General features: G+C 41.2%; 1 protein-coding gene across 1 annotated transcript in view; it reads right to left on the bottom strand.

The window, feature by feature from the left end:
• Window positions 1-15,392, bottom strand: part of MORC1 (MORC family CW-type zinc finger 1) — a 145,704-nt gene that overhangs the window by 43,372 nt on the left and 86,940 nt on the right. Inside the window, exons 18-21 of the mRNA XM_059686177.1 lie at window positions 11,654-11,719; window positions 9,827-10,068; window positions 9,611-9,641; window positions 3,907-4,011 (exon numbers count right to left, since the gene is read on the bottom strand). Coding sequence (XP_059542160.1) covers window positions 3,907-4,011; window positions 9,611-9,641; window positions 9,827-10,068; window positions 11,654-11,719 — 444 coding nt within the window. The remainder of the gene's footprint in view (window positions 1-3,906; window positions 4,012-9,610; window positions 9,642-9,826; window positions 10,069-11,653; window positions 11,720-15,392) is intronic.

Raw genomic sequence — 15,392 nt, 5'->3', positions numbered from 1 at the left:
AATCAAGAATTAGGGCAGTGGTTCTCAACCTTCCTAATGCCGTGACCCTTTAATACAGTTCCTCATGTTGTGGTGATCCCCAATTTCATTGTTACAAATTGAACATAATTAAAGCATAGTGATTAATCACAAAAACAATATGTAATTATATATGTGTTTTCTGACAGTCTTAGGCAACCCCTGTGAAAGGGTCGTTCGACCCCCAAAGAGGTCGCGACCCACAGGTTGAGAACCGCTGAATTAGGGGAATGGGAAGAGGAAGACATTAGGAAAACAGATGAAACTGTTGTAACCCTGAGCCACAGCAGACGAGATGATTTGGGGGAATGAATGATTATAACATGGTGGAAATAATCATCTATGGTCAGAGTCAACATACATCTGAGAAGCAAACCATATTCTTATCATTTCACTTGAAACTGTACAACTGTCAGTCAGAAAGCTAGATCAAGGTGTGTCTGAAACTTGGAAGAGAAGGATATGAAATGCACTAACATAGAAAAAAATCCTTTCAAAAGACAGACAGACATTATTAACACAGCAGAAGAAAGAACATGCTTCTAATCAGAATGGATCATACAACGTGAAAAAATACTCATAGGAGCACAGGTAGGCACAGTGTGAGGGAGACGGACACACTGGCTGTTTTAACTGGAAGCCTTTTGAACATTCAGGCACATTGCTCACCAGCAACAGTCAGATTGCAGCTGGCTGGCCCATGAAGATTGGTGTAAAGGGAAAGAATGCCCAGTGTAAGGTCAGTCTGAGATTTCCAATTGTACTGAGGCTGTATTCATCTCCTAAATGACTAAAATGCCATTGTGATCTTATACAACAGTCTCACATGTTCAAATCATGGGAAATCATTCCCGTGGGATGAACTTTCTTCCGTGTGCTGAACATATAGTTCTGAGCCTGTTACACTTGAAAATAATAAGACCCTGGGTCCCAGCAAATTCATCAAACTAATAAAAACCACCTGGTTATGGGAGGGGGTGGAGAGTGCCCCGTGTAATAGCTAATTGTTCTTCCTTTAGTAATAACCTCTCGTAGCACTGTTAGCCCTGAGTGCCTTCCTTCTTCAAATGTGACAGATATAGGTCGGAATTAAAGCACATGCACGCACACATTCACACAGGCACCATAAATAGAAGATAACTGGGAAGATGCCCAGGGGTTAAGAAGAATTATGTTTGATTTCTGAGTTTAAGAAAGTACAGATAGTCAAACACTCAGAATTATTTCCTACTGGGAATTACTGCAACTATGGCCAAATGGAGAAATTAATATGCAACTTTGGATAATCCCTATTTATCCAAATTAATTGGATACCATGAGTTTCAAAACAGACTTCCTACTAGGATCACAGGGATACAAATAAATGATACCACATGCATACACACAAGTAACTTAAGAATTTTAGAAATATTACATAAAAGGACAAAAAATTAATATAAATGTCATACCTAATCTATGAAAAGCACTAACTAAAAGCTTGGAAAGGTGACAAAGCAATGGCCGCATAAAATACAAGTCAAGATTTTGAAGATCCTGAAAAGCAGGTGGGTACAGCTATACCACATTTTGCTTCAAAGAGGTAAATAAAGTTGTCATTATTTACAATAGAAGTTGCAGTTTTCTCTTCCTTTTGGGCCTCTGATTAAATTTTGTTCTTTTTTCTTTGGAAAATAATTTGGTGGATCCCCTTCTTCATATCCTGGATTTAGGTGTCCTTATTGGTCAAAAGGAGGTACTTTCCTGCTCCCTTTTACAAATCACTCCTAGCTCTTTTCAATATCCTTTCAATGGCTTCTTAAAATATTTCTAATTTATAGATGAAGTGATATGCTGCCTGGGAGTAATGGGGGCTGGGGGAAGTATGAGTGAAACAAGACTGGCCATCACTTGATCATTGTTGGAGATGAAAAATGGGCACATAGGAGTTGATTGTACAGTGGGGCCTTGACTTACGAGTGTCCCGACTAACGAGTTTTTTGAGAAACTCGGCTGATTTTTGCATTGAGTTGATAGAGTAATTTGAGTTAACTTTGCCTTGAGTTGATAGAGTAATTTGAGTTAACGAGCTCCTTAATGAGCTCCTTAACGAGCTCGGTCTCGGAACGAATTAAACTCGTAAGTCAAGGCCCCACTGTACTATGTTTTAAATTTTCCATAATGAAAAATTTTACAAATAAAACCAATTATTATTAAGACTCGTACTTTATGACAATGGTTTTTTGCCTAAGGGATAGAAATTGGGCTAAAGTCAGAAGACTTTATTGGCTCATTTGTAACTGAAATCTAATCTATAATTCCAAATAGCATTCTGCAGTACCTTACCTAAAGACATGAACAATGAACCAAACCCTTTTCTAAATACTCTCATTTTGTTATCATGTCAAAAATAACAACCATCTAGGTGACTATAGTTAACTCTTATTTAAAGTTTAGCTATAAACTTCTTGGAAATAAAGGTAAAAAGAGAACCATAGTAAGTAATAAAATTCATGTTCTGATAAAAAATAACAAACAGATTTTTTTCCTGGCATTAAATTCTAATATCTGAATGAACTTTGTATTATAATACAAAGGACACTATCCTAATTAATAAAAGCCTAATATGCTAAGTGCCCAGTTGACCAGTTGGACGTTCAACCAATCAAAGCGTAATATGCTATTGACTAGAGGCCTGATGCATGAAATTACTGCAAGAATAGGCTTTCCTTCCCCTGGCTGCCAGCACCAGCTTCCCTATGGCACCAGGAACCCAGGCTTCCCTCCAGTCGCTGGCAGGCACCCGGGACCCCAGTCTAATTAACATATTACTCTTTTATTATTATAGATATGCTAAGGCCGCTCAACCACTCGCTATGATGTGCACTGACCACCAGGGGGCAGATAGTCAACTGGTCAACCAGTTGCTATGACGTGCACTGATCACCAGGGAGCAGATGTCCCACTGGTAGGTTAGCTTGCTGCTGGGGTCTGGCTGACCGGGACTGAGCGAGACGGGCCTGACATGCCCTGGAGCCCTCCTGCAGTCCCTCCCCGTCTGGCCAACCTCCTGTGTCCCTCCCTGGCCCAATCGTGCACCGGAGGGGTACCTCGGCCTGGCCTGTGCCCTCTCATATTCTGGGTCCCCTCAGGGAATGTTGGAGAGCTGGTTTTGGCCTGATCCCGCGGGCCAGGCCGAGGGACCCCACTGGGCCTCTAGTATAACATAATGGACAATGTCTTTAACTTGACTTCAAAGATGAAGTGTTTCTCAAGTGGTCAATCCCTGAATCAGTTCTTCCTAAACACCAAGGGCTTCTGCACTGGGTTTGGTGAGGCAAAGCAACTCTGTTGGGGTCTACAGTAGAATAGTCCAGACATGTAGTTTTTGATATCAACTATTTAGTCAGGGATACTAAATCAAGGGGAATAAATGGAAATTATGTCTGCACTTTTTAAATAGACTTCTCTTAGCAGGGCTTTCTTTGACAGTAGCCTAGTTTAAGTCAATTTGGAATTACACTTTCTGATAAGAATTCATATTACAAATTACAGAAAGGTTCAGAGGCTTTGGATTTGAGCATATAGGTTTTGGGATGATCTTCAAGCTATTATATATAATGTATATGTATGTATATAATGTTAAAGTTTTCACAGCCTTATAACTAAAATGAAAAGCATCGTGAGCTAGCAGTCAGGAGGTATAAGTTAGTTTTATTTTTACTAGTTTGTTTAGCCTTGGGTAAGTAACTAACTTTTCCGAGTCTTGTTTCATCACCTAAAAAACTAGGTCATTAACTAAATGTTTCAGTTACTTTGAGGAACTAATGTGAAATGCTTCTTGGATTCATCTAATCTTTATGAAAGTGAATAAATCTCAAGGTGTCATTTAGTCAGTAAAGTTCATCTCACCAGGATTATATCTTGATCGCTGTTGCTGGTTTCAACTTCAATCAAACCCTGACATTCTTGCACAAGGTTCTGATTCTCCTTCCTTTTCATTTCCCAAGAAGAGGCCTATAGCAAGGTATTAACGAAAATATATAAGGATTAGTGGCAATCAATGATACACATTAAACTACCTTCATGCACCCTCTATTAACTTTTGTATAGAAGCAGATCTCTGTAGGAGAAACAGAGGAAATTAAATTTCTGATCGTTGCTCTCAAGAAGTATATGATTTAGTTATGCATTAGTAAAGATTAAATAATAACAGACAACAATTCAAAAGACTATCATAAGACAAATTAAGTATGAAATGAGTGGTGTAAATTATTATGCTCAATGGTGAATCAAAAGGCTTGTAGTATTTTGCAAAGGAGCTGCATGAATTACTGCCCATATATTGGATAAATAATGTCTCATATGGATATACATACTGTTCTTAAAATCCATGGAGGTGCTGCTGAAGAGTAAGATATGTATTCATTTCACAATATCTACGATGGCTTTCTTGAATTATGTAGTTCTTAACAATGGATACTAGACATGCCTAGTATTATGTGAGATATCTACAGTCATTCTATTGATATTGAAAGATGCCCTCATACTTGCAAGGTGAGAAAAAGAATGGAAAATTTATGATGCAGGGTAAGGGCTCCTTTGATTAGAATGGTTAGAAGCAGACTCTTAGCTTCTTGAGGGCAAGATTAACTGTGTTAATCTTGGAGACCTCAGCACCTGGTCCAGAGTAAATGATTAATATTTTGTTTGTTCAGTGAAATGAATTAACAAATAACACGGGGAAAACTTAAAAGAATTAAAAGTTGCAGATGTAGGAAACCGTAAGAATATTACTTTTAGTGGGAGACCTGTTTTCAGGAAATGAGAGGAAAGTTGTTCGGGATAAAGAAAGTGGAATCTCCTGAGAAACACAAGAGTGTGATAAAAAAACAATTCTCTGGAAAGAACAGGTAATTAATTAATTACCTGTATTAACAGAGCAGAACTGTGGTGCAAATGAGCTAAATTATTTGCTAATACCAGAGCCCTTTTTATCAAACTTTTGGAGCAGGTGGTGAGATTTACTCAGAGCACATCTGCCTTCCTAATCCCTTCTACTTAGGCAAATATTAAAATTAATTACACTCCTTGCACCTCCTTTGGCAGTGGTAATGCCTAGTACTGTATTTACCAGACAGAATATTAAAAATTCACTGCAAATAATCCTCAAGTAATTAAAAGTTGTTTCAATTGCAGTTTAAAAGCTGATTAAATTCATTTTTCAACAGCTTATAAAGAATGACACAGTCTCCTGATCTACCCACCTCACTTGTAGATTTTGGTAAGTACAGGTTATCTTCTGAAGTAAAATTATTTTACCTTTTCAAGAGTTGGCATATAACCAGTCTCCCTTTCTTCACCCTCCACTTGCTAATCAAACTATCTATTCTTCTCCCCTCTTTACTCCAACAAAAAAAGTAAAATGCTTCCTGAGCTCATCCCTATTACCCCTAAGTCATTAAGTCAATGGACTTTTTTAGAGGCCTTTGGCCTCTCAGTAGAATTTTACCTCTCTGACCATCTCCCCTTGGTTTGCCTTTTGTTCCCCCTCCCCTTGGCTTTAATAATAAAACAGATTCCTGATTTCTTCTCCTACTGCTCTGGCTAGTCCCTCACAATCCCTTGTGCACACATCCTCAGACTGCTGGCAGGTTACTGTGTAGTCTTTCTTTTCTTCTTACCCTTACTCCTCCCTTGGCATGTTCTCTAGGGAGTCTTGAAGTGTGTAAGCTGAGGTCATGCTCCTCCTCACAAGCCCAGCCATCTTCTAGCATTCCCTATTTCAATGAATGGATTCACCATCCAACCAGATGCAAGAGCCAGAGGTTCTGTAGTCATTCTTGCCATTTCCCTCTGCTTCACCTTCTATATTCAATATATCACCCAGAGGTGCCAGTGTTCCCTCCTCAAGACAACAGAAGAAACAAATGGATCCACTTCTCTCTACTCCCCCACCATCATCCTAGCCCTCACTACTGGTATTTCTCATGCGAACACTGTAATAGCCTAACTACCCTGCCTGAATTCACTCTGCTCTCTACTAACCCTTCTTCAATACTCAGCAGAAGTAATAGTCTCCCAAGGAAAATCTAGCCATGCCACTTCCATACCTGAAGCTCTTCAATGGTTTCCCATTGCTTTGAGGATAAATGTGAAACCTCTTGTCTAAGGTTATATATAGGATCTGAATGGTCTGGTCACTCCATCCTCGTCTTACACCATCCTCTTTCAATCTAGCTGCTCCATCACAGCTTAGCTGTCTTCCTAAGGCACTCTGTATTCACCATGCTCTCTGTCAGAGCATGCACTGCTCCTGAGTCCTCTGCTCCAGTGGCCTCAGTTTACTATCCTGCCGACTACGCCACTGTCAGAGCACTCTTTTTAAAAAAATGTGTTTTATTGATCTCAGGGAGGAAGGAGGGGGAGAGACAGAGAGAGACAGAGAGAGAGGGAGAGAGAATAACACTAATGATGGGAGAGAACCATTGATAGACTGTCTCCTGCACACCCCCCTACTGGGGACCAGGCCCACAACCCGGGCATGTGCCCTTGACTGGAATCAAATCCGGGACCCTTCAGTCTGCAGGCAGATGCTCTATCTACGAGCCAAACACTGCATGCTGGTACAAGTGTGGGAGTACAGGTTCTGATCCTGTCCAACTATGCTAACTGTAGGGTCTGAGCCCCTCTGCCAGGGGCTGAACCTTCTTGGATGCTGGGTGGTAGATAGAGAAGCCATGAGAAGTTGTGGGTGTGTAAGAATGAGTCTTTATTACAGGCCAAGTCGCCATTGCTAACAAGGAGAATCAGACAAAACAATTCTTCACAGCAGTCCCATACAGGCAGCCGCACACTGGCTGGTTAACAAATACATCTTTCCCACAAAGCAGCAGCAGCCTCTGCACCTATAGCTAGTATCTGAGCAGCTGTGTGTTTCCTCTAGACCAAGCATGTCAAACTCGCAGCAAATAAATGAAGCAAACCCCCAATTTTGAAATTGCACAATTAGTGGAAGTCAGGGTTAAAGGATAAAACTAATTTATACACAAAGTATTACTCACATGCAGTATTTTGGACATAGCAAGGGCTGAAGGAATATCTGCTGAATACATGAACTTGTATATACATGATACACAATTCAAAATAAAATTCTGAGGGTTATAGACAGATTCAGCTTGGCTTCTATTGTCTCAAAAAAATTTATGACCAAAGCTTTAAAGTTATAGGGAACTGGACTTTCAATATTTTAAGAGAATAAGCTACCCAAAAACGGAATGACAAAGGCTGCCTTAGGAGGTAATGAGTCTCCATCACTAGAGATTTTCAAGAAAAGTCTATATACCATTTGCCAAAGATATTACAAAGGAATGTGTGAGATATTTCTGTAATGTAACTATTGTTCAGAATAATTGCTTCTGAAAGAACCATGCCTAAAATACCTTGTCTCCCACAATGCATAATATAGTATCTTACAGAGGGCAGAAGTTCAGTAGATATCTGCTGATTAAAGCAGTTTATTCCTTTCAGAGCCTACAGCAGTTCTTTTTAATATATTTTACGGTAGCTGATATCTACCCTTGAAGGGTGAATTTAATTTTTGGAAATAGGAAAAAGACATTAGAAGTCAAGTTTGATGAATAAGGCAGATAAACTAGGCCATAAATTTTGGCGTGTAAAGGATTTAAAATGGTAGTGAGATAATAATGTCTGTAATAATTTAGCACTGTGTCTGGCACACTGAGTTTTGGGCACTGTCATTATTATAAACTGAATCTGAGGGCTAATTCTCAAAAAGGACTTAAGTAAAGGTAACATTGTAAGAATGAAAGTACAGCGATTCTTTTAAAAGAAAGAAACTCTCACTGGCTGGTGTGACTCAGTGGTTGAGCATCATCCCATGCACTGAGAGGCTGCTGGTTCGAGTCCTGGTCAGGGCACATGCCTGGGTTGTGGCCTTGATCTCTAGTAGGGGGTGCCAGCAAGGGGCGCCTGCAGGAGGCAGCAGATCGATGTTTCTCTCTCATTGATGTTTCTCTTTCCCTCTCCCTTCCTCTCTCTCTAAAATCAATAAAAACATATTTAAATAACTTTTAAAAAGAAAAGAAACTAATTTGGATACATAGACATTCTCAGGTAGAACATTTATTAAAATCAGTCTCAACACTTAGTTGTACTATTGAAACTATATCCCATTTTCCCGGAACCATGACTACAAGGGTAACTATTATAGAATTTGGCTAAGCATTTTTGCTGTAAAGCATTGGATGCAAAACCCTCAAGTCTACAGGTTTATCCTATACTAGGGGCCCGGTGCACGAAATTCGTGCACTGGGTGTATGTGGGGGGGAGTGTCCCTCAGCAAAGCCTGCCCCCTCTCACATACTGGGAGCCCTCAGGCGTTGACCCCCATCACCCTCCAATCGCAGGATCGGCCCCTTGCCCAGGCCTGACGCCTCTGACAGAGGTGTCAGGCCTGGGCAGGGGACCCTCATTTCCCCCCATCACTGGCTCTGGCCCCCGCCCAGGCCTGATGCCTCTGGCCCAGGCATCAGGCCTGGGCAGGGGACCCCCAGACCCCTCCGATTGCTGGCTCTGCCCCTTGCCCAGGCCTGATGCCTCAGCCAGAGGTGTAGACCCCCATCACCCTCCGATCGCCTGATCGGCCCCTTGCCCAGGTCTAACGCCTCCGCCAGAGGTGTCAGGCTTGGACAGGGGACCCCCATCTCCCCCCGATCACTGGCTCTGGCCCCCGCCCAGGCCTGAGGCCTCTGGCCCAGGAATCATGCCTGGGCAGGGGACTCCCATCTCCCTCTGATCGCTTGCTCCACCCCCCGCCCAAGCCTGACGCCTCTGACCCAGGCTTCAGGCCTGGGCAAGGGGACCATCATATCCCCCCAATCCCCGGCTCAGCCCCCCACCCAGGCCTGATGCCTCGGCCAGAGGAGTTGACCCTCATCACCCTCCGATCACCAATCACCGGATCGGCCCCTTGACCAGGCCTGAGGCGTCCGGCTTGGGCAGCGGGGACCCGCAGCGGCAGCAGCCCCGCGATCGTGGGCTCCGCTTTAGGCCCAGGCAAGGGACCCCTAGCTCCCGGGACTGCCAGCTTCGACCAACCGTGTCCAGCTCCCATCGCTGGCTCCACCCCTACTTCCTGCTATCACTGGCCAGGGCGGCAAAGGCGCCTGATTCTCTGATCATGGCTGGGGGGCAGGGCAAAGGCGGCCCCAGGGCCGCCTTTGCCCTGCCCCCCAGCTCTTAGCTCCCCCCTGGGTTTCCGATCACTGTCAGTGGCAGGGGGCATCTTCCTGCTTTCCCTTTCGCCTCCCTGCATTGTGCCTACATATGCAAATTAACCGCCATCTTGTTGGCAGTTAACTGCCAATCTTAGTTGGCAGTTAACTGCCAATCATAGTTGGCAGTTAACTGCCAATCATAGTTGGCAGTTAATTTGCATATAGCCCTGATTAGCCAATGAAAAGGTATCGTCGTACGCCAATTACCATTTTTCTCTTTTATTAGTTTAGATGAGCATCCAATATGAAAATGTCTCTTAAATACAGGCATATCCTTTGGGGGCCTTTCAGTTGGTTGAGCGCTCCACACATTTTGCTGATGTGCTGATATTAGCAATCTGACTTTTCCTCCAAAAGAGAGAACACAGAAGAAAAAATAGAAATTGGAACCTTGTCCAGGAAACTGAGATTATAATGTGTATGCTTTAATTAGAGTGCTTTAAAAATGTGAAAATGAAGCAAAACCTTTATCACCTGCTATTTCCAGAGAAGAAGAACACTACACATTTGGCGACTAAGCAGAGAAAAAACACACCTGGGATCTCTCAGTGAGCCTGACCTTTTCTGGGAGGGCTGCTGAATGTCTCTGCTGTGGCTCTGCCTTCTTCCTTGTAGACTTCATCACTTTAGTCTCTGAAACGAACTCCACATCAGAGTCCGTCCCTTCCGTGTTGCTCTTCCAGCTTCTTTGGGCGGCCGGGAGCTCAAAGGATGCAAGAGACTCATGCTTCAAGTCATAACCCGAAGGCCTGATTTTCCGAGGTTTTGTTTTTTCCTTAAACAACAAAGGATATGTTTTTATTTTTTAGTAGTCAGCTTATTTCTCATTAAGCACCATTTTTCTAAAAACCTTACAATACTAGGTGATATTTATTACTAATAAAAACCTTAAAAAGCAGAAGCTTAGAAACAGACTTTAGCAAATGTATACCACTATAATGGCTCATTCAGAATCAATAGAGCTGGGCTGAGTCAACAAATCTAATTTTGAGGATTCAGAAGACCCCAAATTGAGAACAGTGTGCTTCTTGATTCCTTCCAACAGAGATTTACTTGCCTTTGGCTCCCTGGTGCATATATATATATATATAAATAATCTGCTTATCTAAATGTTGGCTGGGGTTTATCAATCCCATAATCTGCCTGTTAACAAATGTGAACTAAAATTATAATTTTCCATGTTTTCTGTGTGATGGTATAACTGAAAGCTTTATGTAAAGATTTATAAATTTTCCCTCTACATTTTAAATTTTAGATAAAATAATTTGAGAAATATAATACAACTAGAGGCCCAGTGCATGACATTTATGCACTGGGGGGGGGGGGTCCCTCAGCCCAGCCTGCACCCTCTCGCAGTCTGGGACCCCTTGGGGGATGTCTGCCTGTGGACAACCCCTGAGGGGTCCTTAGTGCTGCCACAGAGGCAGGAGAGGCTCCCACCACTGCTTCTGCGCTCGCCAGCTGTGAGCCCGGCTTCTGGCTGAGTGACACTCCCCCTGTGGGAGCGCACTGACAACCATAGGGCTCCTGCATTAAGCATCTGCCCCTTGGTGGTCAGTGTGTGACATAGCAATTGGTCGTTCCATTGTTTGGTCAATTTGCATATTAGGGTTTTATTATATAGGATATGACATTTAGCAAACATAAGAAACAATGTAGAAATTACACATATAACATATTTCTAGGCAAATATATCCAGATAGTCTCTCTCTTCATATTAAATATATAAATATATGTATCATATATATCCATTGAAAATATTGGAAAGAAATATATTAAAATATATTAAATGGTCATCAGCTCTAGGAAGTAAGACAATACATGATTTAAATTTTCTTATTTATATTTTATTTTCTGTGTTTTCCTAATAAACATTTTTTCTTATTAATATCACCCTAATAAGAAAAATGGTGACAGTTTTAAAAGAATTCATTAGTGCTTCACTTTTTTTAAAAAAATATATTTTATTGATTTTATATAGAGAGGAAGGGAGAGGGATAGAGAGCCAGAAACATCGATGAGAGAGAAACATCGATCAGCTGCCTCCTGCACAACTCCCACTGGGGATGTGCCCGCAACCAAGGTACATGCCCCTGACCGGAATCGAACCTGGGACCCTTCAGTCCGCAGGCCGACACTCTATCCACTGAGCCAAACCGGTTAGGGCCACTTTTTTAATATATCTTTTGTTGTTGACAATATTACAGATAATCTCCCATTTACCCCCCTTTATTTCCCTCCTCCCAGAGTGCTTCACTTTTTGAAGCTCATAAACCATGATGACATTTGGCCCTTGATAAGTCTTATCCTTTATATGAAAAACATCACACAAATGGCTCAATCCTACTTTAATCACTCACCTTAGATGCTGAAATTCGGCAGATGGTAGTGGACTCAGCAATCCTGCTTTTTGGTATAAACTGAAGCTATTATGGAAAAAGTCATTAGACAAATGTGAGTAACAAATAACTTGCAATTGGCATATTACAATAATTCAATATTCTTCACTTCTTAGAAGTTTCAAGATTGCATATCCTCACCGATAATTGATCATTACTTAAGGGTTCCCTTCCAGTTCAGATGTTCTGATTAGTGGGGACTGGATGGTAAAAGAGAACCCGATGGCTGTTGAAACATTATAGATCAAATGTCTCATGAGCAAGGTCAGGGTGCCCCTGCATCAAACACCATCTCCCCAGGACTCTCTCCCCTTTCAGAGACCCTGGGTTCCCTACTCTGAGGTCCCAGCATCTGGAATGCATTCTGACCTTCAGCAATAGCTCCGTCTAGGTCAGAGCTCCAGGCCTGAGCTTCAAGGGACTTTTGAGGGTAGAGTGGCTTTATCCCTCCTCGCTGGATGCTGCCTTATCCCCCTCATCCAGCTGCTGCCTTGCAAGCAGAGGCAGGGCTAGAGGGAGAGGAAGCATTTGCTCTCCCTGAAAAAGAAGCACCTTTTACGCTAAATTGGCCGTGCTGATCATTACCCTAAAATGATGAGACACTAATGAAATACACAGAGAGAACATAAAGAACAACGCAGGCTCTGCACCCCAGGCCCAGCTTCACTCCCCTCGGGTTGGAACCCTGAGAAGGGGACCACTTGCACCTCCTTTCAGTGTGCCCATCATCTCTTACTGTTCCATTGCAGTATCAGCTCGGTCCAGATTCTCTAAGACAGGATATTTACATTGCTCTTATATGTACCTATCCCCCAAATTGGTCCTGACTCTGATTAAGGGTGAGATCTGTTCTCTGCAGAAAATTTTTTAGATGTGGATGGAATGCAGCGATTTTTAAATAGTGCCTTTTCCTCTTTGCTCAGATCCAAATGCCCCTTGGTGCATCTTATAAATTCCAGATATCTTCAAGGCAATCCTTCCAAAACTGAATCCACTATTTTGCCTCTACCTACACTCACCCCCAACCAGTACTTCCTAGAGCATTCCCCTTTCTTTTTTTTAAATGTATTTTTATTGATTTCAGAAAAGAAGAGAGAGGGAAAGGGAGAGAAACATCAATGATAGAGAATCATTGATCGGCTGCCTCCTGCACACTCCACATTGGGAATCGAGCCTGCAACCCAGGCATATATCCTGATCAGGAATCAAACTGTGACCTTCCGGTTCTTAGGTCAACACTCAACCACTGAGCCACACCAGCCCAGCAGTGGATTCCTCTTTCGACTAATGACATCACCATACACCCAGCCATCCAAGCTAGGTTATCTTTGGCTGATCATCACTCTCAATCCCTCCCACCTAATCAGTGATCAAGCCTTGTGGATTTCTCCACTTAAATATATTTTAAATTCAAAACTTTACACTGGCCTCAAATAACCATACTTTTTGTTGATGTTGTTGTTAATCCTCACCCAAAAATATTTTTCCATTGATTTTTAGAGAGAGTGGAAGGGAGTGGCAGAGACAGAGAAAGAGAAACATCATGTGAGAGACACATCAAATCTTGCCTCCTCCTGGTACATGCCCTGACCAGAATCTAACTGCTCTAACCACTTAGCAACTGGCTAGGGTAAATAACCATACTTTTTAAAGGCTTTTATCATTTCTGATTGAACTATTTTCTATAATCTCCCATTTTCTTGCTTCTAGTTCAGAGACTTTTCTAGACCTATGTCACAACCACTTTCTATACAATATTATTCTCTTTATTAAAATATGGAAGAGGAGGAGGAAGGGTGGGGGTAGATGACATTCTCAAAATTAAATGCATGTAATTAGAATCACCTGGTAAGTGTTTAGAGAAAACTACCGATTCCATGTTCTTAAGCCCTAGAATTCTCAATGAATTGTGTGGAGTGGGGGTGCCTAGAGTCAGCATTTTATGGAACGCTCCACGTGACTCTATATGCAGTCAGGACTGAGAACCACCAGCCTAGCAGACAGAGTCTCATTTCTACAGCACTGAGCATATGGAATGGCCCATACATTCAAGTCCCTTAAATGGAACCAAACAGCACCTACCATAACGTAACAATCAGCTTTCCAATGACTGTTGCCTAAACTTTTAAATTCCTCTTCTTAGCCATTTTCCACCCCTCTGATGCCCCCTGTTGCCCTCACAGACTCAGTCCCCAATCCCTATTTCCCAGGTTGACTTTTATGTTCTCATGCTTTTGTGATAGCGAACCTTTTGAGCTCAGCGTGTCAGCATTTTGAAAAACCCTAACTTAACTCTGGTGCCGTGTCACATACAGAAATTTTTTGATATTTTCAACCATAGTAAAACAAAGATTTATATTTTTGATATTTATTGTATATATTTAAATGCCATTTAACAAAGAAAAATCAACCAAAAATGAGTTTGCGTGTCACCTCTGACACGCGTGTCATAGGTTCACCATCACTGGTATAACCTATTTCCTTTGCCTGTAATAACTTCCCAATCTTTTCCATTTTTTAGAGCAGGGGTCCTCAAACTACGGCCCGTGGGCCACATGCAAATACAAGTACTGTATTTGTTCCTGTGTTTTGTTTTTTTTTACTTCAAAATAAGATATGTGCAGTGTGCATAGGAGTTTGTTCATAGTTTTTTTTTAAACTATAGTCCGGCCCTCCAACGGTCTGAGGGACAGTGAACTGGCCCTCTGTTTAAAAAGTTTGAGGACCCCTGTTTTAGAGAGTTCACTCATCCTTCAAGTCTCAGTTCAAATTTAATACATTCTAAATACATCTCCCAATTCCCCAAGGGAAAATTGCTTTATCTTCTATGCCTCTGTAGTATAATTTCTTTTTAGATGTTTATATAGATAATATATTCACATGGAACAACATATATTTTTAAGTCTATTTTTTAAGTTTCCTTACTACTCCATTCTCCATCTGTCCAGTTCACATTCCTCTAACAAATAACCACTGTTGCTCCTTTTTTGTTTATATTTCCAGAGATTTGTTTGCACATTGTATACAAGCATATATAAATAAATTGTCCCCACTTTTTTGAGGTAGGGAAAAATGGTAGCATTTATATACATAGTCTGTATCTTGCTTTTTTACTTAAGGAGTATATATATATATATATATATATATATATATATATATATATCCATCCTTGAGATCTTTCTCTGTTAGTACTTTAAAAGTTTCTTCATCCCCTTCTTCAGCTGCATTGAAGTTTCTTATTACTAGTATTATTGTCTCTTTTTCCATGCATTATTTGTAGGTTTTGCTTTATGGAACTCAACACTACATTAACTGGAGTGAGAGATTTGTAATTGATACATCTTCACTGTGAACTACTGACTTTTGCCTAATTAAGTGCCCTTCCCTGCACTGTTTAAAGTTTTCCCCTTGAATTTCAACTTGTCTGATTTTAGGCTGGACCCCTAATTTATTTTCGTATATTTATTTGAATTCAACCCTTCTGCATTACCGTTTTAGATGTATGTCTTGCATACAGTGCAGGCTTGATCTTTGCTATGTGATACAACCTGAAGTTCTTTATCCTTTATTAAGGTAGGCTTAGGCCATTTATATGCATTGATTTATGTGTTTGGTATTAGTTGTCATATGATTTTATTTTGGGTTTTTTTATAATTTCTCTTAAGTTTTTAATGATATAGTCCATTTTGTGTGTGTGTGT

Source organism: Myotis daubentonii, chromosome 3, assembly GCF_963259705.1.
Source record: "Myotis daubentonii chromosome 3, mMyoDau2.1, whole genome shotgun sequence".
NCBI classification, from domain to species: domain Eukaryota; kingdom Metazoa; phylum Chordata; class Mammalia; order Chiroptera; family Vespertilionidae; genus Myotis; species Myotis daubentonii.
Note: the sequence above shows the minus strand (reverse complement) of the source record. Positions and strands in the feature narration are given on the sequence as shown.